Raw genomic sequence first — 22718 nt, 5'->3', positions numbered from 1 at the left:
CTCTGTGCATTGTTCAGCTATCAGGAAGGCCAGCGTACGTTGTATATCTCCCATCGCTGGGAAAGGTCACAATCTATCTTTATTAAAACCGTCTCTCTCTATTCACGCATGTAGTGAACAGGAAATTAGTCACGTTTAGGGCAGGAACTGGTTAGAGTCTTATTGCGGCAATAAAGAAACAGTTTACAGCTTTTACTGGCTGTTGTTGCCCCCCCCATCTCAATGTGGATTCTGCAGTAAATTTTTTTAGAAGCTTTTTTTTCTTGTTAGTCATTGAAATAAACTGCGAAACTGCAATAAAACTTCAAAAAAGTATTATATTTGAAGCAACCTGTTAACATTGCCAGTGTTACTGATAAATCCATGCAGAAACTGTGTAGCTTTAGTTGACAAATTTCAATGACAAGATAGACAATATTCTTGAGAAAAGTTTGTTAGCTAGTCAGGACCGAAAATAGCAGGCTTGATCTTTTAAACAAAGTCTTCAAGGTAAGACAAAACAAATAAGATAAGAATGATTCCCCAACCAAATAAAATCAAATAAAACAGTTATTCGATCAACTATATATATGTGCTATGATACAAAATAATGGTTTTTAGAATCCTGTATTTTTCCATTGCTTGTACAGTATGAATGCATGGCTTTGCGAGCTTTTTTGGATCATGTCCATGCAGTGTAGTTTCAATATAACAATATCATACTGTGTGTATTTTGTAATCATAGTCAGCCATGCGATCCTTCTACCTACCACAATTCAAAAGCGTTATTGTTTAAAAATTGGCCATATGTCCCTGAATCCTGAAGTTCAATGCCATTATCTTTTTTTCTTACACTGTTTTCAAGACGTTTCAAGGTACGTAAGCTCAGATCTGTCATGTCGAGATGAAAAATCAAGGCGGAGGTTTGCCTTCCGAAGTAAATATTTGTGTGCCCTAACGACAATAGCACAACAGGTAGCGCAATGTGTCACTGTCAGTCAGATCACGAGGATCGTAACCTAAAACCGCCCAAAGAAACGCTAGAAGACCTTGAAAACCAATTTTCAACCATTTAACGTCAGTAATTGAATCAAAGATTGAGCTCCCAGACCTAAATTGATATTTGAGTGTAAGGTTGAATTGAAGTACTGAACGTTTTGCCCGCGGTCGTTCCCTCTCCGTGTCCTCGAACAATGGACTGTTTACGTCGCAGTATTGAGCAGTCGCTTTGGAGACAAAGAGAGTTTAGAGTATCACGGTTGCATGACGCATGCCTAAGTACATTCTCACGTTGAAAGAAACATGCAAGCTTTGACAGCAGTCGAAACGTTTTGAAGTGTTATGGGTCAACTTGACAGCCAAGCGATGTATTGGGGAGACCATGTCAGAGCGTTTTGTTTTGGATATGCTTGTTGATAAAGAGTTGGAAACGAAAAAAAGGGAAGAATAGGAGGTAGGGCGCTTTTATCGACCGAGGTCTCATAGGGGTCAAAGGAAATTTACAATAAAGTTTTATCTAAGCACAGGTAACTTGATCAGCCCAGAGTCTATAGGGGTTGTCACACACATGCATGCGTTATGCAGGCAACAGGGAATAACAGAAAATAACACAAAAGAAGGCCGGCCATGATTTAGACAATGACCAAGTCAATCAGCATGTTCTAGAAGAATCATATCAGGGGTATGAGATATCTTCTACTGGTGTTGAATTTCTTTTGATAAAATCTGATCTTGGTGGCAAATGTGCCATTTTTAGCACTATTTAAAAAAATTAGACTATGCCACTTTTGAATTACAGTATATGCCAATTATTTGACACCTTTTTTATGTATAATTCGTCTATCTGTATAGAATTCCAAAACACCAAACCATTTACCATCCACTCAAATGTAAAAACAATGAATAATTAGCCCATAATCGCAAAGCTCTGTGTATTGTATAAAATCTTGTCCGATTATATCGCAAAATGACCCACAACTACAGGCTAAATTTTGGGTTTGCAGTGTAGTTTCGGGAGTGGGGACGCCGTCTACCGTTCGACTACCGCACCCTTTTGTTTCTTGCTATTGTTATTGCTCTAGAAATACATTGATTACTTTATCTTTGAAAGACATGATTTCATCCACTAATCATTTTGAAAAACTTTTACTGTAACTTCAGACTTATTAGAACAGCTGTAGATATACTGTCTGAAACGTCTGTCAGTGACTGTTTCAAAATTCTATCCAGTTGCTTGAGTAACTATTTTTGGCGTATCTTACTACCTGGATGTCTAACCTTCATCAACGTAGCTGTAGATATAGCGTAATTGATGTATAACTATGCATTTTCTGTTTGCAGGTTAAAGGCAGACAAGAGTTCCAGTTGAAAGTCAAGAACTTTGTTCCTCCGTTGGTAAGTCAGGTCATTTGAGCAATTCAGCTTTCACAAACACGTGTACATGTATATTGTAAAGGAATGTAATTTCAAAGACATAAAATTTCCTAATAATTAGAGGTAAAGTGTTTACATTGAAATGATGTGGTTAGGATTCATAGACCATTTTCTTTTAAATTTAAAGGTTTTGGAAGTCTTTTGTTGGATCCTTGCTGTAAACTACAGCTTGCTAGATCCTTTAACACTGCTGTACAAAACCTGTCAGTACCTGAAATAACTGTGCCACCAGTCTTTGCCCTAGCTGACGTTTATAGACAAGTAAATATAAGCACATTTCCAGTCCAGTGCACACAGTTCTTAAGTTTCCTCACAGACAACAGGTGTAAAGCTGAAATAGGTCACCTGCATACTTAGTCCAGGTGTAGCAGGCCATAATATGCCTGAGTAAAGTCTGGCCTGGGGTAGATTCTGGACTGCTACACTGGCTATATAATGATGTACATTTGTACATATTTAATGTAATATAGTTTTGAAAACCAGATTTCCTATTGGCACTGATTAAGAAAAATATGATTTTCTGTATTTTTTGTCTAAACAAAAATAAATGAACAGTTAAACAGTTGATTGGACCTCTTGCAAATGACTTAAAAATCCAATCTTTTTTATTCCACAATTTGGATACTTTTGTATTTAGATTATTTAGATTGTCCTATGAATTCCCATTATTTTTGTTTTGGCCTTTGTGATATTGATAATTGTGGTATGGCTACCACTTTGTAATGATTAAAAGGAGTTGGTACATTTTCCACAAATTTGGCTGTTCATTCAGCATAAGTGAAGGAAACCAGGTCTTATAACTCTTGTCTCAAGAGCATGTTAGAGTGTTTGCTGGACACTTAAGATTTTGCACAAACCTTGGCTCTTTTTTCCATGAAGAAGAAAAGCAAACAAATTGAGCACTACAACCCTTGTGCTCAGAGCAATTGGCATTCACAGCCAGGCTTCTAATGCTTTCAAATCCCAGTAGAATGAGAGGATATGTTCCTGTCACTTGGGTTTGTGTGCGTACTTACAAACGGGCAAACACCGTTGACGCAGCTGCACAGACCAATCCGGATTTAAAGTATTTTCCGACTTTAACTGCTGGAGTGTTTGGACACAAAGCACTAGGGAACTCAGACACAGTGCACACACAACAGGTCCTAATTCTGTATCAGCATAGTCTGTATTACAGTACCCTTAGGCCACACCAATTTAATTTCTTGGTATACAGAATTTTTTTTTAATTGTAGCAAAAAAAATATCATGAAAACAGAAGGCTGGGGTGAAAACTTGCACCTGACCCTGTTCACTCCCTGAAATTGTGTGCACCAAAGTACAAACTTTCCTCTGAGATTCTGTTTTCCAGTTGATTTTCCAATCTAGCATTTTTTTGAAAATTCTGTGACCAAGAAATCAAATTGGTGTGGCCTAACAGTATTGTGCAGTTATGTATGTTAGTAGGGTCCACTCGAAGAACAGCTACAGTCCCTTAAATTCAAGCAAATAGTAGATCTCAAATTCAGAATGTTAACAATGTAAAAATATGTTTGATTATCTTTTATGCCATTCTGCAGTACTGAGTTTTGAAGATTTTCATCCTGTTCTTGTCATTAGGCATTGGTACCAGAAATCTACGTCATCGAGGGAAGCCTGGTCCTTCAGTCTCCACGCGCCCTGCCTGCCATCGGTCATCGGTACTCGGAACCCGGCACGTCCAGATCCACTGCTTCGGACAATCCGCTTGACCGCTCGCAGGTCTTCTCTGACCCTCCTCCCGGGAGGTCACATTTGCAGCGGCGAAAGGACTTTGAGCCACTCAGAAATAGCGATGAGTTTGATTCCCAAAGGACGGACCACGATAGATTAGGGAACAAAGGTCGAAGAAGAGACGACCACCGAGAGGCCTTTGTCACACAAGCTGATGCAGCAAGTAAGATTATCAATAAGAGATTGTAGAATAATGAGATGTACTTAAAGCATGTCCCATAATGTCCGTTGTTATAAGCTACGAACAGATTGAAAAATGTAGCACAGAGTTATGTAAATTCGTTTAACTTCGCATCACTTAAATTTTGCAGTACAAAAATCAAGAGTCTTTGAGTTAACAGTTGAAACAGCCAATGGCATATAATTTTGTTCTGTGGTGAATTTATGGTTAGAGATCACTGTAAAAACAATGCATAAAACTACCTTGAATAGTTCACAATTTACAATTACTTACAATTATGAGGGTATTTTTATTATCAGTAATCACTTAACCTGCTCTCTGCCTTGTCTATACAACTTTTGTTAAATGTTATTTATGGTTTTCCTGGCTTGGTTTCTCTCCTACAGAGCTGTTATCAACAAATTTGGACCAATCGGCCTTTTCGCCCGATAACGATGATTCAAGCTCCTCACCACAGAACCTTAAGGACTCCGGTTACAACACGACTCCTCGCAATAGCCAGGAGTACGACGAAAAAACGCCCAAACGTCGATCCGAGCGGAGTCCGGACGGTCGAAGCCGAGCCCATTCCCCTCCCTCTCCTTCCCCCGAACGCACCTCTTATCCCCAAACCCGACCCCAATCCCGTAGTACCCCCCTTAGTGCCACCCCCCCTGCCTCTCCTTTAACCTCTAACCCCTCCCCAGGGCAGAAGGTCCACAAACTCGACCGGAGCCGCGCCGGCAGCCGGGCCGCCACCTACACCTCTCAGACCAACGAGGACTCTGGGATAGCGGAGGAAGATAGCAGAACGTTAGATAGGTATGTACAATGTATAACATGTCTTATATGTCATACCGGAGCAACGTTCGATACAGGTGTTCTGATCCGGTCTACATTTTATGGTATTGCGCAGGCTTTGAAGTTGTATTTCCCGGGCTTCCATCAAATGATTCAAATGCACTTTGCGTACGTCGCAATTTTGTGCTGCTGTCAAAAATCGAATGCAAACATAAATGCATTTAAGTTTGCGTGGTTTTTATTTCGCGCTATTAAAGGCAAAAATGGAATGTTTGCGGTGGTTTTACATGTAAGTTCACGGCAGCGCTATAGTCACATACGGCTACAGTATTGGACGAAAAAATAATTTCAAGAACATGTAACACTTAGTAATAGATTTCTGCTCAAAATTCATCTTTTCTATACTTGAAGTGATACTATGTTGCAGAGGCACTAATTCTAAACCAAAAAATAATTGGATGATGCAAAATTTTCTTTCACAGGAGAAAAAGAGAGGAAGAAAGGCAGAGAAGAGAGGCAGAGGAGAGAAGAAGGGAAGAGGAAGAGAGACAAAGGCAGGAAGAAGACAGGAGAGAAGAGGAAGAAAGAAGACGAAGAGAGGAGGAGGAGAGATGGAGAAGACAAAGGGTACGAGATGAAGATGAACCATCTGAGACCAGGGGTGGGAGGGGGCGGGGCTATGATGATTACGATGATGATGACCAATCAGATGCTAGATCACAGCGAAGTGATTTGGAGGGGGGGCAGACTGAGGAGACGTTTAGTTTCAGATGGCCTGAACAACAGGGAGGGGGTAGCAAAGTTGAGGAAACCTTTATAGGGGACGACCTGTTAGCTTCGTTCGCAGCTGCTAGAGAGGAACAGAAACAACGGAGGCAGGAGAAAGAGAAAGAGCTCAGGTTGAGTCAGGAGGAAGAGCCTGACTCGGAGGGGCAAGTCATGCCGAGAGTTTTTGGCGTAGGGAAAGGGGAGGAAAGGCATCAAAATAAAGAGTACGCCTGGGAAAATACTAGTAGGACAGGGGGTGATAAGAGTAGTGAGAGGGGCAGTTTTGACGAGGGGACGACGCGCAGTTACCGTGGAGATGATGACAATTACGCAGATAGACAGAGTAGTCAGAAAGAGATGATGGACAGTCGCCATGGCGATGATCCAAGCTACGGAGGTGGGAAAGGGATGACAGGCAGTTACCATGGTGATGAGGAAAGCTACAGAGGTGGGAAAGGGATGACAGGCAGTTACCATGGTGACGAGGAAAGCTACAGAGGTGGGAAAGGGATGACAGGCAGTTACCATGGTGATGAGGAAAGCTACAGAGGTGGGGAAGGGATGAGCGTCAGTTACCATAGTAACGACAGCAACAAAGGCGGTGATGATGATGATGCATGGCCTGGAGAAAAGGACCATGAGAAACGTGGAAACCAGTCTCAGCTGTCTTCCGACGGGAACCAATTGTCGAGTCTCGGGCGCTCTGGTAGAGAGAGCGAGGGACGTCAGAGAGCGTCGACAGAAGCAAGCAACACTACTGCACGGTCACCGACAAAGGTGGCAAGCCTTTGGGTGGAGTGGACCCTAACCTCCGAGTGCCGTGGGGCCTAACCAACCAACAAACCAACCAACTAACAAACTATCGTCCAGGGGTAATAAGGAAAAAACTACTGACCAGCCTAACACACAACTAATATGACTTTGATATGAGAAGGGCTTGTTGGAAAGAAGTCCTTAAAACTCACAATTCATGCTTTATGATTAACCTTTGGTGAAATGCTATGTAAGAATTGGTGCACTAAACAACATAGGTGATGATGATATAGGATAGTTATACAATAATATATGGGCTTTAACCTTGGTAACCACAATTGCAGTAATTAACAGGGTATAGTAATTGCTTTGTATAAATGGGTTCTAACCAAGGACTTGAAGTATGAAGAAGTCCTGCATGGCCAGAAATGAGTTCATATTGTCTGTATTAAGTTACTAATGAGTCTAAATGTCCTTTTTAAATTAAAAAAAGAGGGTAGGTACACATACAATGTGGTACAATGTTCAGAACATTGTACCACATTGTACAAGTACCTACCCAGATTAAATCTGTACATGCTGACAGAATGGATAGAAACGTACATGAAATGCCCTTTCAGTATCTTAAAGTTTCTGCTTTTGTGGGCTTTTTGGTTTTGAAATTTTTATATGATTCCACAGTGTTTGAGAGAACAAAATGAACTCATTTCTGGCCATTTGCATGATTTTTTTTAAAGGTTTTTTTTTGTACGATGTCCTCATTTATGCATGTCACGCAAACTAGGGCCTTATTTCATTATTAACATTTCTGGTCTCCTTTCACATTTTAGTCGCTGCACTTTGGCACAGAACTTACCTTCCCTGGCACTTATATACCCATCAAACAATACAGCCGCAGCCTATTTCTATACATCATTACTCTGTTGCAGTTGAACCGATGCATTGAAATGCAACTGTATACTCTATACATGTAGTACCTAGTTACAGGTTTGCAATTGCAAAACCTGTTCTGTTTTTGCTTGTCTAGCTTTATGCCTGCTTCGCTTTAGCTTGCTGCTTTAGGACAATGTCATGTAGTTCCCAATTATCATATCTCATGAATTTAGCAAGACTTCATAACAGTCTTTATCCCCGATATAGAAATCATTTTGCATTTCTTCTTGCTATCATGCAGAATGTTTGTCTGGTATATTCTAATGAAGTAAGGCCTAGTTTCTTGACACCATAGGATAGACTATGACTTGTATGATGTTTAGATAACATAAGGCCACACCAATTTATTTTCTTGTTTTAAGGAATAGATTGGAAAAACAACATGAAAACAGAATCTCAAAGGAATGTTTTTAATTTGGTGCACACAGTTTCAGGGAGTGAACAGGGTCAGGTGTAAGTTTTCACCCCAGCCTTCTGTTTTCATGATTTGTTTTTTGCTGAAATTAAAAGAAAAAATCTGTTGACCAAGAAATTAAATTGGTGTGGCCTAAGCATCCTTTTTAAGTTTTCATAACCTTTTCTGCCTTCAATACTTAAATCCCATACATGTTGCTTATGGCTTTAACCCTTAAAAGCTTTTTCTGTGCTTTCTTTTTTTACTTCTGAATCTTTGCTTCAGAATCTGATATTTACTGACCAAGCCTTTTTTTTTTTCTCATTGACAGGAAAAGGAAGCTCAGAATAAAAAGGCAAGATCAAGAAGCAACTCCCCTCAACAACAGCAAGTGGCCAGGTTCCCCTCCCCGCCTCCCTTAGAACTCCCCTCCCCACGGGACGGGGGTAAGACGGACAGGTCACGGGCCTCCGAGTCACCCAAGAGGTCCACCCGGAGCAACAGGGAGAAGGGGAGGTCCTCCGGAGCAGGTGGAGAAAGTGAGTCAAATATTCCAATGAAACTGCTCCTGGACCAGTGCTCCTGTTATATAAGATCTTTATTGACACAACAAAAGCACAGCGACTTTCATAAGGTCTGCTACGAAATATACTAAAGTACTCTAAATACATTTTTAAAAGTTCAGGCAGTTTTTAGTCTGCAGTCTAGGGAGAAAATGGAGTGTTCATGGTGGCAATAAGTTCGCGTTTGGGACAAGAGTAGACAAGGGGGTAGGAGGGTAAAAAAATTGCAGTGGTTTTATGTTTCCCGCGAAGAGCTTACCGCAGAAACTGCAAACATAAAACCACCGTGAACATTTCTGCATTAAATAGTATTAAATTTGTTTGGACTAAATTGGCAGCTTCTGCCTTGCCATCTATGGATCAAATCCCATGGTCATGAAGGCGGATATTCAAGCCCTGCTTGGGCATGGTTGTTTGGGGTCGCACTCCTCCTTTTGGATGGGGACATGAAGCCGGTGGTCTAATGTATGGCATATATTCATGTAGTTTCAGGCATTAGCCTCAGGATTTGAATTTCTGTACATAAAAAGAACCCAGCACACTTTATATCGAGAAGAGGAGGGTGACTCAGTGTGCTTGACTGAAAACTACTGAGCTGTTACAAAGTTGCCCTACTGGCTTCTCGAAAAAGGTTGATCGTTGAGGATGACTGCTTTACCTTTACATGTGGTGTCGCGGTGGCGTAGTGGCAGGGTGTTTGGGTCCAGAACCCAGAGAAACCGGGGTCGAATCTGGGGTTCCCTGATTTGTCATGTTGACGTTGTGCCCTTAGGAAAGGCACTTAACACGACTTTCCCCACTTCACTCAGGTGTAAATGAGTACCTAGCCTCGGTTAGGGACGTCCCTTGAATAGGACGTTAAATGGAGGTCCCGTGTTTGAGGAGAGCCGCACCTCGAGCACGTTAAAGAGCCCACCACACTTATCGAAAAGAGTAGGGGTTCCTCCCGGTGTGATTGGTTCCTAACCGGTACAGTTCAATGGCCGCACCTGGGGCAATTGTCGCATTGAGGTCACCTTGGCGCCGAAATGGCAGCCTCCAGACCCTTGCGGTTCAGCCCCGTCAGGTAGTAGTCGGCCAACCCAATAACGCCCCCCTCAGTGCTGTACGACAGCATCCTGTCAAGTAATAACTCAGACAGCCCAGCTGCTAAGCTGAGGACTGGGGCTATGCATAGAAAAAAAAAAGACAGTACCCATTTCTACAGTAACTGAAAAAGTGTCATCATTGATAATTGTAAAGTGGTTGTGTATTGCAGAGGATGATCTGATAGAAGAACTGGAGAGAATACGGGAGGAGCGCAAGATCGCCGAGAAGAAACGAGAGGAAATGGTGAAGAAAGCCAAGCAGCTCCAGAGTAAAACACAACACCGGAGAAATCAAGGTAGACATACTGATAGGTGTCATGGCAAACTAAAAGACAAGACCATAGCACGTCCAGGTCAAAAGATACTAAAATGGAAGTTCTGCTGCAGTACCAAGGTCACATACCAGGGGGCCCAAAATCGACCTTAAACTTTGACTTCACAACACTTGAGTAACGTGCTTAGACTGAAAGAAACTCTACAAATTCCATCAGGCTCCTAAGACAACCACATTCAGAAACTTTTAAGGTGGACTTAAAATAGATCTACACTGCCACAATTTTGAAGCTAACTATTATTAGTAAGTTCATTTACTTTTGCAGGGACTTAATTTCATGTTTTATCTAATGTGGCAATCTTAGAAGAATGGCAGAATTACATGATAGTGTTAAAGTTAGAACATTTGGTATATACTTGTAAACCTAAATGACCAGTGCAAGTACAATGTGGTAATGTTAGTAGAAAACTATCATTTTTCTTGTAAATTGTTCTAAAAAGTTGGGTATTTTTTTTCCCAGCGCGAGATATTTGGAAGAAGCGTTACTTCGAAGAGAAGAAGAAAACGACTCCGTTAGAAGAGAACTGCAACCGTCTGAGGGCGGAGTTGGACATGACGCACAGAAAACTCATGTCGAAGTTAGAGGGCGACAGAGACGGGAAGCGTCGCTTCAATGTGAACACGGATCCGCCTTCCTCTAAGGTACCTCCATCCTACAAGGTATTTAGTTGAACGGTTACTTTAAGGTGTTTAAAAGATGGTCTTAAGGACAGGTCGCTCGAACATAGCGCTTTGAAATTCATAGATTCTCTAAAAAGGATTTTTATGGTTACATTATCAAACAACCTTATCAATCAATATCTGTGATATCATTGAGAAAAGCACTTTTGATAAATACAGTTTATGCATACATTGTATTCCTTTTAAACAGTTGAAATCTTAACACACTGTCACTTACACATAGAGCTGATGCATGAAAATGTTGTATCTTGAACAGCATTGTCATATCAAATTTCCTGTTTATTTCATGATCTATGAAAAAAGTCACACTCAAGTCTGTGCCCTAGGCATTCTTGATCTCCAAGCAGATGTGCGGGCAGAAGATTGTGCAAAAATTCCTAACTTCTTTGACAGCTATCAACCCAAATATTGTTATCTCCATTTTCAAGCTCTGCGTTTTTAGATTAATATTCCCGGTGTAAAAAGTGGAAAAGCTGCATAAAATAAGATTAAAGGCCTTCCCATGTAATTTCCCCTCTAAGACTACTTTTTACATTCTACCTGTCAATAAAAATTGTATGGCGAATAATTTTGATGTTTTCTGCTTATAGAACAACCAGAAGGTTCAGCTGACCAGAATCCAGCATGAGTTGGATGATTTGAAGGAGAAAGTGGAGAATGCAAAGATGAAGCTTACATCAGAAATGAAGGTATGGATCATTGTATATAAACCCAAATAAGATAGAATTTAGTGTTTAGTATTTAGACTAGAAAAGTCACATGCTATATTGTTATCAATTGTCTGTCCGTCCTTTCATGTTACATGTACTTGCAATTAGCCTACGGGCAAGAACTTGCAATAAACTTATTAGTATTATCATTATGATACCAGTCTTTCATTAGCAATTGTCCACAAGGAAAATTAATGATGAGACATGGCTTAATCCTGTTCTCAGGTCATGTCAGGTTTAATGTCCTTTTGGTCTGAGTGAAAAAAGCGGGGATTCGAAGTCTAGATTCTGAGAAGCAATGTCACAAACCATTCAAAACTACACAATGTTATGGCATCAGTCAGGTCATTTAGTATCATTGACAGACTTTTGTCTTGTATGTAATATTATGTTATAAGTTTTATTCTATGCACCTATTTGTCACAGGTAGTTACTAAGTTAGATTTACCAGTAGAAATGCCCAAGCACCTCTTGAGAACCAACATGCTGTGTAATATTATTTTTTCGTTCTATCTTAAGTTTTGTTTTGTATGTAATGATGTTATGATTCTTATTTTATGCACCTATTTGTCAAAGGTAGTTAGTTTTTGTATACAATGTTGTATTGCCTTTGTAATGTTACTTTCAAGTATTGCTCAAAAAAATTGTCACATGATTTTGACATTAAAAAAAAAAATCATTGACAGACTTGAAATGTATGGCATTTCCATATTTTAGTCAGAATAGTGTCCATTTTACGTACATGTGCACGTATCATCAATGACATTGTGCTTTTCTGGTACTTTTAGCTGAGAAATCAAGCGGAGACGGAACTCCGTGCTCTACGGGCGGAGCTGACGCAGAAAAAGATCCATGCTGCCCTGACTCGCAACCAGCACAGCAACATCATGCACTCCATGGACAAGGTGCAGCCTGGGTACATGCCAGCCAAGGTCATGCCCCCAACATGACATGAATACATTACAGTATACTCTGTTAAATTAGAACATTGGTCTGAGACCATACATATGGTATCATATCAATGTTTTGTGTACTCTCACCTTAATCCATACCATTCACCGTCATTTGTATAAGAATTGTATTCTGTTAGACTAGAACATTGTTCTGAGACCATCCATATGGTATCACATCAATGTTTTCTGTACTCCTACATTTTTGGATACCACTGACATAGTCATTTTCATAAGAGTAGGATTTAGTTTTTAAGTGCCATGGTATTCCTCTAGTACTCAACTTTGGCAATATTGCCAAAAGCAAAGCATGACAAAAAGGACCAATTTAACACTTGGAGCAAAATCATGTTGCAGTGAGAGTTTTAATACAACCACTGTCAAAACAAACAACATAACAACTAGCCATATTTGTCACAGTATTCTTATCTGCAGGTTTTTTCCCCATTCTTTTTTTTTTCTTTTTTTTTTCTTTTTACCATTGCAATTGCATTTTACTTTGACATGTATAGAATTTTTCATATATCCTACAGATGTTTGTGAATTTGCACTCTGAGACTTTTAAGTACATTTTTATGCTATGTATAGTTTGCCGCTTTCATGTATATTGTGTAGAAGCCATTGACAAGTAGATTTTGTACAGTATGTAAACATTTATAACGTTCCACTGGGTTTGAGAAAAATCTATTGTTGCAATTCTCAATAGTGTATTGCTGACCTGAATTTGATTAAACCATATATATAATAGGAGCATTGCCAAGCCTATCTATATTCTATTCTTTTAAGGCTTTGCTGGCAGAAGAAATACAATGTAGACTGAAATCATTTTGTATGGTCACATATTTATGTACGAGGCCCCCTAGTGCCTGAAGCGTAAACTACAGCTTATACATTTGGCATTTTACTTGATCATTGAAAATCACTGTCTGTAAAAGTTTTGCCTCTTTATAAAAGTATGTGATATTTTGCCATGTTATATCATACATGAGTGTGAACGATTTTTGCGTCCAAAATTTTTGAGATTTTGTGAAAAAATGTCTACTGCATTTGTATTTTGTAATTGTACATAAGAGTTGCTTTGGGAGAGAATCCTTGATATAACTGACTCTGCATGTTATATAAAAATGAATAAACTATGTTCGACTCTGATTGTTGCCTGTGTTTTACTTCATACCTTTTTTGTTTGCAAACCATTTGAAACAACTACAAAGTTGATACATATTTGGTTCATGAATCCGTCTTTTCAGAAAATGCATAAAGTACATGTATAAAAAAATCTAGCATCAGTGTAGTATAATTCAGGCAGATAATGTATGTTTTGAAATGTTATAAAAGGCACACAACAACATGTTTCGGAACTATAGATCTTTTATTTCCCATTAAAGATACGGCTGCCAAATTAAACAAATACATGTAACATATCTGATTGCTATTTGCAAAATGTGAAAAATACAGTGGGACGGCATTTTTGAAGATCAACAAACTGCAGAACAGACAGAGAATAACAGAAAAAAGGATGGTTTATTGTTCTGCCAGATTGGTTTCACTTAACTCGTATCGAAAAAATCCCGGTTTTACGTGAACTAACGTTACAACTGTGAATGATACGGCTCAACAGCGTCCCCTAGCTGAACATGAACAAACTGCAGACCAGGCCGGCCTTCGTCACCATGTTAACTATCATAGGCAGTACGACAAACTACAGTGAAGTTTAATCTATTCAAAGGAAAGTCGCTGTTTTTCTGACACACAACCATCACTGGAAGGATGGCAACCAGACAGCACTTTCCCCAAACATCTGCTTGGAGATTTGCTATATATTCGTATTCATTCGATCCACACACGGAGCAAGCCAAACTCCACAAACTTCAGGCTCTCCATGTAGTATGTCCAAGGGGACCAACTGGCAGTAGTAGCTTCTCTCACTGCATTGTTATGATACAAACCGTTCGGGTTACACTGAGCGCAAGCTTTAAACCACCAGCCACCGTGCAAGTTTTCCGCGCAGTTCCACCCCGGAATCGATATCTCATCATTGTCCTGATCGTATGTGGTGAAATATTGGTAGGAATTATAATAAAGGCAATCGCCCGCACCCCCGCCCGTATAGTACCCAACGACCAACTGGTACTTGTTTTCCTCGTCTTTGACTCGGAAGGAGTCGTAGTCCGCGTGGGCCGACTGTCCGTTGAACCGCTCCAGGCGCACGCGGAGTTTGTACAGCCCCTGGGTGGTCAGTAGGTGGATGTTGTCGTTACCGAGCCAGAGACTTCCTTCTAAGTCGCCGAAGCCGTTCTTGTAAGAGTCCCAGCTACGGTCAAAGTCGACGCTGTCGTCCGACCGTCGCTGTATTGAAACAAAGTATTAGACATATCAGTTAATCTCCAAGCAGATCTACACGGGGCGCTGAAAATCGTATATGCTAGCCAGAGAAGCTCCAGTCAGCCAAATAAGCTCCAGTCAGCCCCGTTCTTTTGCGACATAGGGCAGCTCCTACGTGGCTGACTGGAGCTTATCTGGCTGACTGGAGCTTCTCTGGCTAGCATATTCGATTTTCAGCGCCCCGTGTAGATCTATTTGGAGATTTATGTCAGTCACTGACGGAAGACAGCGGATGCTGTCTGAAACGTCTGACTGTTTCAAAATTTCATCCAGCTGCTTGAGTAATTATTTTTGACCTATTAGACATGCTTGTTCCTGGATGCATCCGACTCCAAGGGAACAGCACGACAGACTGCTGAGGAACTCACTCCACTACTCCCTAGCCTGGAAACCATACCATCGGGGGCTCCCCGATATCTCTACGGCGCTGGGAGTGATCCCCGCCTGCCCAGACAGCTTAGTCCGCTCGGGGTGTGTTTACAGCCTATTAGATTAAATTAGGGTAGCGGCCGAACTCTCTGTGGCAGCTAAAGTAGAAAGGCTGACAGAAATGGCCCAATAAAGCAGACTGGGCCCGGTAAAACACCCCCAAGCCGACCCCTAGAGACTGGGACCAGGCTACTGCTCCTGGGGATCTAAACGCTACACCACAACAAGCGTGAAACCTGCGCTCGCAAAACTCCCTGTCGGACTACTGAACTAAGTCTTGATAATGGTAGTGTTGGACAAAAACATTTGGTTTTGAAAGTTTGCAACAGGCATTCTTCATTCAATTGTATTGGTCAGTATCGCTTAACCAGCTTTCAGTCGCATGGAAAACAATATGTGTGCTCGTCCAAAATTATATAGCTCTATTGTGGTCACTTTTACATACTGTAAGTGTAATCTCATATCATCATTTTTATTGTTTTATGTATTTAAATGTTGGCTTAATTCAGCTTTTGCTGCAAAGCCGACATGTTCAGTGTTTTGTGAAATCACCCTCCTACATGTAAAAGCAGGGCCCCTATTGCTCGATTCGTTGGCTCGCTCGCGTAGGGGCCTCCTCTTAGCCCCGGTAGACACGGTTCTGGCGACGTCGCCACCAAAACAGCTTCAACCAATCATAGGGTTTGCTAAACCTCATCTGGAGCAAAAGCGCAAAGGACGCTGGGAAGCTATCAACCAATCAGGTTACGTCTCACATCGTTACTTTAGGTTCAGAACAAATTAACCGCCAAATTGTGCCAAATAAGGATAGGTCATTAATTATTCATGAGCAACTGTCAGTAACGTCGCCAGAACCGTGTCTACCGGGGCTAAAGAGCAGGGCCCCTACGCGAGCGAGCCAACGAATCGAGCGATAGGGATCCTGCTTTTTGGAGGGTGTGTGAAATAAAGCAATCACTACCTGAATGATATTCCAGGCTTCGTCACCCTCCATACGGCAGTAGATTTGGGTTTGTGATTCTTGTGATGCCAGATTCACAGAGTACACCCCACTCTGGGTGTTACCGTTGGCCAGGACGTCTGTACAATCTAGACAAGATGTACACAAGTTAGTGACGGCTTTTTAACTTTTGAATAGATGCATATGAAAAATGACTGAGGCTATTGGCAGGATCATTCTGTCAGCAGTAGAAAAATCGAGGATCGTCCTGTCAGCAGTGGAAAAATCTGCATTGCTGACAGGACGATCCTGTCAACGGTAGAAAAAATTACACGTCTGCTGACAGGATCATCCTGTCAGCAGTAGAAACATTTGCATTGCTGACAGGATTACACTGCAGATGATCCTGTCAGTAGTTGAAAAATCTGCACTGCTGACAGGATCATGAAAAATTGCCACTTCCATGAAAAATCGCATCTCATGTGGCAAACTCTCAATCAAATTGTGTTATTTACTCAAAACTGTATTATTGAAACTAACGTTTTTGTTCTTTTCTGTTATTAGATGGTTAAAGTGTTTACGAATTTGTTTTAAAACTTAGCAATAAACACAGCCACCAGCACATTTTGAGTAGAAATGATTAAATTGGTTGAATCAATGTGTTGATTTTGTTATGTATGATGAAAATATGAGTACCTCGAACGACTTCCACAGCCACATTTTCAGCATTCTCAGTAGCGCCATCTACCGTTGCAGTTCCAGTAGTTTGTCGCACGGGCGTCCATTGAAAGTTATAATAGAAGGTGTCCAATTCGGTCACGTTCACTTCAGAAAAATATAAAAAGAAAGTCTTATATATAGCAATAAAGACGATGTGCACTAAGATAGGAGGATATTGAAAATAGATATTACCCACCTTCAACCTAACATTATGATAAGGGCATATATTTATAAAGCTAACGCATTTAAATGCATCATACTGAAATTACGGTATAGATTTGGGAGTCAGAATGGGTGAAGTTTAAACGTTACAAAAAAACGGTTTCTAATAAAAAAAATGCCCTAAATGAAATATCCTGCGGTCTGGAAAAACAACATTTTCCGGAACATCGCTTTTTGTTACCTACTCGTTCATATGATATACAATCTTTATTGACACAACAAAAGTACAGCGACTACCTACTATATGTTTTTGATGCATTCGAATTAGAACGTGCTTTTGCCCCAGGCACGGTTTGGGATACACGGGCACTGTCACGAACCGTGCCTGGGCACGGTTCGGGATAGGGCACGGTTCGTGACGCAACAGGGGCTTTTTGTTTTCCTCTACTTTCAAAAAAAAAGAACTGAAACCCAGCTACAAATGTATATAGCCAACACCAATATCGACTTAATTAGTCTCTTGTTAACGTTATAACAACCACAATCACTGTTCACTGCCACATGTATATCTATCATGTACTCTCAATAAGCCTTTTGGCATGAACTTGCGAGTAAACTTTGTAGAGTTACACTAAAAGCATCCAGAGCATTTTATGAGGCATGAAACTTGAATACAAAAACCTGAATAAAAAAATTCAATTTCTAGTCATTCAAGTAAGTTTCAATAATACCATACCATTACATACCGACATTAACGGAGCAAAGATACGATATCGTTGTGTGGTGAGAACTGATAGAAAATCCAAGCCCTGATAGACTGATCCTGACTGTCCATCACAATTAGCGGTTCGAACAATGAGAGAGGGACTGCATGTCCGTCAAGTATTTGCATTTTTATGTTTTCATTTTGCATTTCTACGTTTCGACGGAGGTGGTCGGGGCTATGGTATCGGTCTATTTACACTAGGCGCGTGAAACTAATAAAAATCAATTTAGCTTATTTTTGTGTCGCTTTTTAGGACTTTTGAAAATAAATCCTAGAATATTTCTAACTAGAATAGACTATTTCCAGTTTTCAAGCCTCATAAAATGCTCTGGGTGCTTTTAATTACCGGTCAATTTTGCCATATTCTTGTCGAAGTCTTTCGTCCGCTTGCCAAGTGTCGTGAGGTCGTCGTCTATGTCCATCAGGATAGCCAAACTCTTCTTGATCCTTGCTGCGTAACAAATTATAAACATGACCTTAATTCTGATTGGTTGTCTTTCAGGCAGTCGGCATTTTTGATTGGTTATCAGCATATGCAAGCAACCATTTGATTGGCTACTCCATGTTAGTTGATGCGTGCTTAGCTATGATTGGTTAGTAAATTCTCTTCGGTGATTGGCATGCTCATTCTGTCTTTAGAATACATCTCATACATGTCCGTAGTCTCCAATACCAGAATTCTCTTCAATGGATCAAAGTTTAGTTTAATAATATATTAACATATGATAATCACTGTATTGTGAGAGTGCTAGTTATTATGAAATCCACCGAAGACTGAACAATAAAGTATTGTTATAAACTGTACTACAAAGTCTTTCGCATAGTACACTTAGGTTCCCTACAATTGTTTTATCAGTACGGTTGCCATAAGAGAATATACAATAAAGTCCTTTGTCATTTGTAGTATCAGTTAACGGCGGTTGAAAGCTCAACGCACTTTACAGTTCATTTCTAAGAGGTTATCGGTTACGAAATGTTAATACCACAAAGTAAAAATTCAACGTTTTTCATAAAAAAGTGCAATATAAATGTTTCATAGTGTATATGGGTATGAAGCCGGAATTGTAATTGCATATGTGAACTCACCTGAAAGAGCCCGTAGCTGATCCTCGAAAGATGATTCTTTAGAAGCTGGAGCGGCATTGGCCAGAGACGCCACAAGCAGAACTATCGCAGATGTCACGGCCAATCCAATCATGGCTTTCATGGTTGTTACAGGCTGTGGAAAATCAGTTGTACTGTGCCTTGTTATTGGTTGTTACCTGTGTCTTCAGAAATACGCTGGAAATCAGGGAAAGAGTTGTAACCCATGTCGTCTACTGACACCAAAATGAGCTTATCAGGTTTACCTTCAGGGAAGGGGAAAACATTGTTACTGTATTTGCTCCGTTTCTTCCTTATCCGTTCCAAATAGTGCTGCGTACCGGTACTGTACCGTAAAAATTGATAAGGTTCAGGTCCAAAATACCGGATCATGAAGTACTGGTACTGTACCGATATAAATGTTCACCAATATATGTGCTTATTTTGTGACTGATTTCCTGATCTTATGGCCTCATGCAACACCAAGCATGACCAAAGTGACACCTTGGAACAGCGTAACTAATATGCAACAGATCATTCAGGCAGGTCGGGAGTTTTGATTGCAAGGTCAAGGGAGTTTGGCGATAGGAAACGTAGTTATGTTCTTTCTATAAAGATACTGACAAGTTGAACACAGCTATTTATGTTTCTGTCATTATTGAAAAAGTTCAGGTACAGGTACAGGTCCGGACCTGTACCTAAACCTCTGTACCGGTACCTGTACCTGATGTTTCGTATAGGCACGCAGCACTAGTTCCAAACAAATAAGGTCAATGACCTGGAGCAGATGGCTGTCACCATAGTTACTGGTTACGTAGCAGACAGCCTATGGTGTTCGATTACATGATGTAGCAAGACAGTAACAGGGGCTGGTCGCCATATATATGAATGTGTTTTAGTATGAATAAACAGAGCAGTAGTTTGTTAGGCTAGACCATTTGAAGGGTAAACATTATGTATTGCCTACACATTTAACCTTACTAGTCCTCAGTATTTTACACGTGGTTCCTATACACCTTTCTAGTAGTACACAACGATTCAACCCGTCTACTTATGAACTAAGGGGAATAGTTTTGAAAAGTACAATACAAGAAAATTAAAAAACTCATTGCAAGGTCCTTACATCTGCTTGGACTGTTCTCTACGAAGTATTCTGCGTCTAAGTCGAGTTGTGCCCCCTAACGTTGACACTGTGTTATAAATATAGAGATCCGACCCGCGGGAGGGCTGGGACCGAGGGCGATGTGGAATACACCGTGTTGTATTTTATTTATGTCATACCCACCCGAGAAAACACACATTTCAATGCGGAATGCGCCAGTCGAGGGAGTTTTGTGTCCTCTAACAAAAAACTGTAACAACATTGATTCCAACCTCCAAATCCGGTATTCGAATTTTCGACAGCGGCGCAACCGGCGCGCTCGAAATGCATTCGAAATATTCTATGGAAGCCCGTGTGATACAACTCTAGAACCTCATGTGATACGGATAATTATCACAAGGTCCGGAACACCGTATCAGGCCCAGGCATGACATAAAGTAAAAGAAAAAGGTTCACAAGGCAAAATTCCACACTTAAAACAGTTACCGTTCCCGCTCAAACTAGACACGTTAGAACAAGCTCTTTCGCACATCGATCTGAACACTAGGAACGCGGAGAGACATACAAGAACACAGAGATAGAAAAAACAGAAAGAATCGTCATAGGGAAGAAAAAAAGATAATATAAACGAAGTGTGTACCTTAAGTCGTCGGGCATCATATGAGAGAGTCGTTTCTAGACCGAGACACAGAATTGAAAATGTTCTATTTGATTACCCTCCTTTCCCACGGTCGTTACTAGCTGAATTCCTTCAAGGTCAAAGTTGAATAGAAGCACCATGATTGGTGCTACTGAACTGTAATTAGATTATCTTTCCTGTAATTAAATCTGGTTTAACTTTATCATGTATGTAAAAGAGTTTGCTGATTGCAAAATAATTTGATTTTCGGAAGATGATGAAGCTTTTGGGTGGGTGAAAATACGTTAGGAAACAAGCTGCTGGGGGGGGGGGGGCAAAACTACCTGCCACCAAAGAATTAAGACCATGGCATATACAGGACAAAAGGTACAAACGTTCTGCTGCAGTACCAAGGTCATGCACCAGGAGGCCTATAATCAACACTAACCTTCGTCTTCCCAACGCAAGGCACACACACACACACACACACACACACACACACACACACACACACACACATACACACACACACACACACACACACACACACACACACACACACAAACAATACCTCCATTTTCCACGAAAATTACTTGTGCCATAGAATTCACATTCGATAACGTACAATATGTATCAGACATCAGCAAGTACAACTAGGGGGCCCGAACATATACCACTTACTCTCTGTCCAAAGAGCTATCTGCCACTACAAAATCATGTAGGACCATAGCATGTCCAGAACACGAGATATCAAAACAGGAAGTTCCGCTGCAGTACCGTAACAAGCCGCTAGGGGACCCAAAATGTAATCATTTCCAGGTCTCATCAAGGACTACCCACATACCAAACATCAAGACAATCCATCCAAACCCTCTCGAGTCATGCTGTTCAATCACATACAAACAAACATACATGCATACATACATACATACATACATACATACATACATACATACATACATACTTACATACATACACACATACACACAAACGCTACCCAAACCATAATCTTCTTGGCGAAGATATTTAAGTATAGCCTGGAATCCAGACCTATTATAGCTCCCGAGTCTCTCTGCGCAAATATTTGCGGAGAGAGACTCGGGAGCTATAATAGGTCTGGATTCCAGGCTAATTTAAGTAAGTATTGTGATCCTATCATCATACGGTGATGTGGTATATGATCTCGCTTTGGGAATGAATCATATGAATCAATCTTTATTGACACAACAAAAGTAGCGACTTTCGTAAGGTCTACTATATCTATACATACATACATACATACATACATACATACATAAAAAGAAATAAGTGCATACGAATGACTTTGTTTACATACACTCATATGGGATAGGGCAACATATTGAAATTTATATGTGAATTAACCCACGATATCAGATAGAATGCGGCATGGAGGTATATAGTGTGTGAAAATATCAGTCCGTATAAGTTACAGGCTCAAAGTGGTTTTTAACAAATCGAAGTTCATGATATTTCACATTTTCCCAGGGATCGCACATCGAAAGGTTCTCTCCTTCAAACCAAGTTTTCAAGTCTGTGTAAACTTTCCTTTTCGTTGGGCACCTCTGAAGAAGTTCTCTACAAAGATTACACCACCTGCCTTCATCTAAGGGTATGTTCTTAGGAGGAGTAGTCTTCCACTTAAAGTATGCATTATATTTATCTTTATCTTGATCAAGCATCTTTAAGTAATCTGCTAGTTCCTTGGGTGACTTGAAATCATCCACGTGGATGTATGAGTGCGCGGGTGCGAGCCTCTCGTAGTCAGATCTGTTGGCTCCCAGAACAACTGGAACGACGTCGTTTTCCAGAGCGTTTCTCCAGAATTTCTCGGTAATGTATTCCTTACACCTCATGTTCTCGAAGGCTAGATAAAACTTATACTGTCTGATTATGCCATTCATACATTTATATTTCCGTTTCGCGCATGCGTCGTCCTTTCCACATCTACCATAGACATCGACGTGCATATGTTTGACGAGTTCAGTAGCATAAGCGACACGGTTGGCTTGAGTGTTACATTTGCGGATGAACCAAACCGCCAGCTTAGTCCTCCCTGCTGCGTAGTCCTTGTTAGGATCGACACCAACAACGTTTAGTTTCTGGTAGATCCTATGTAACGACCCCCAAGCACCTGACGAATCAGAGTCAGCTCTGTAGGTGACAGTCCAGTTAAAAACACTCCTGTACGTTTCGAA

General features: G+C 40.6%; 2 protein-coding genes across 2 annotated transcripts in view; one reads left to right on the top strand and one right to left on the bottom strand.

Moving 5' to 3' along the window:
* LOC136444508 (caldesmon-like) overlaps positions 1 to 13448 on the top strand; it is a 34021-nt gene extending 20573 nt beyond the window's left edge. Inside the window, exons 4-12 of the mRNA XM_066442091.1 lie at positions 2320 to 2373; positions 4012 to 4327; positions 4732 to 5146; positions 5608 to 6670; positions 8305 to 8512; positions 9795 to 9920; positions 10419 to 10600; positions 11230 to 11328; positions 12138 to 13448. Of these exons, the coding sequence (XP_066298188.1) occupies positions 2320 to 2373; positions 4012 to 4327; positions 4732 to 5146; positions 5608 to 6670; positions 8305 to 8512; positions 9795 to 9920; positions 10419 to 10600; positions 11230 to 11328; positions 12138 to 12299 (2625 nt within the window). The 3' untranslated portion in view covers positions 12300 to 13448. The remainder of the gene's footprint in view (positions 1 to 2319; positions 2374 to 4011; positions 4328 to 4731; positions 5147 to 5607; positions 6671 to 8304; positions 8513 to 9794; positions 9921 to 10418; positions 10601 to 11229; positions 11329 to 12137) is intronic.
* A 201-nt stretch (positions 13449 to 13649) lies between these two features.
* LOC136444507 (fibrinogen-like protein A) lies at positions 13650 to 19364 on the bottom strand. Its single transcript, XM_066442090.1, has 5 exons — positions 18785 to 19364; positions 18045 to 18149; positions 16747 to 16875; positions 16072 to 16199; positions 13650 to 14645 (listed from the first exon to the last, which is right to left on the bottom strand). The coding sequence occupies exons 1-5, from the start codon at positions 18903 to 18905 to the stop codon at positions 14127 to 14129; spliced, it is 1002 nt and encodes a 333-aa protein (XP_066298187.1). The 5' UTR covers positions 18906 to 19364; the 3' UTR covers positions 13650 to 14126.
* Positions 19365 to 22718: the final 3354 nt, after the last annotated feature.

The sequence above is a fragment of the Branchiostoma lanceolatum genome, chromosome 11, assembly GCF_035083965.1.
Source record: "Branchiostoma lanceolatum isolate klBraLanc5 chromosome 11, klBraLanc5.hap2, whole genome shotgun sequence".
Lineage (NCBI taxonomy): Eukaryota > Metazoa > Chordata > Leptocardii > Amphioxiformes > Branchiostomatidae > Branchiostoma > Branchiostoma lanceolatum.
Note: the sequence above shows the minus strand (reverse complement) of the source record. Positions and strands in the feature narration are given on the sequence as shown.

Coding starts and splice junctions, on each gene's coding strand:
- LOC136444507 (XM_066442090.1), bottom strand. CDS start 18,905: ATGAAAGCCATGATTGGATTGGCCGTGACATCTGCGATAGTTCTGCTT. Junction 18,150..18,784: donor TCAGCTACGGGCTCTTTCAG/GTGAGTTCACAT, acceptor TTTGTTACGCAG/CAAGGATCAAGAAGAGTTTG. Junction 16,200..16,746: donor GGCTGTGGAAGTCGTTCGAG/GTACTCATATTT, acceptor CATCTTGTCTAG/ATTGTACAGACGTCCTGGCC.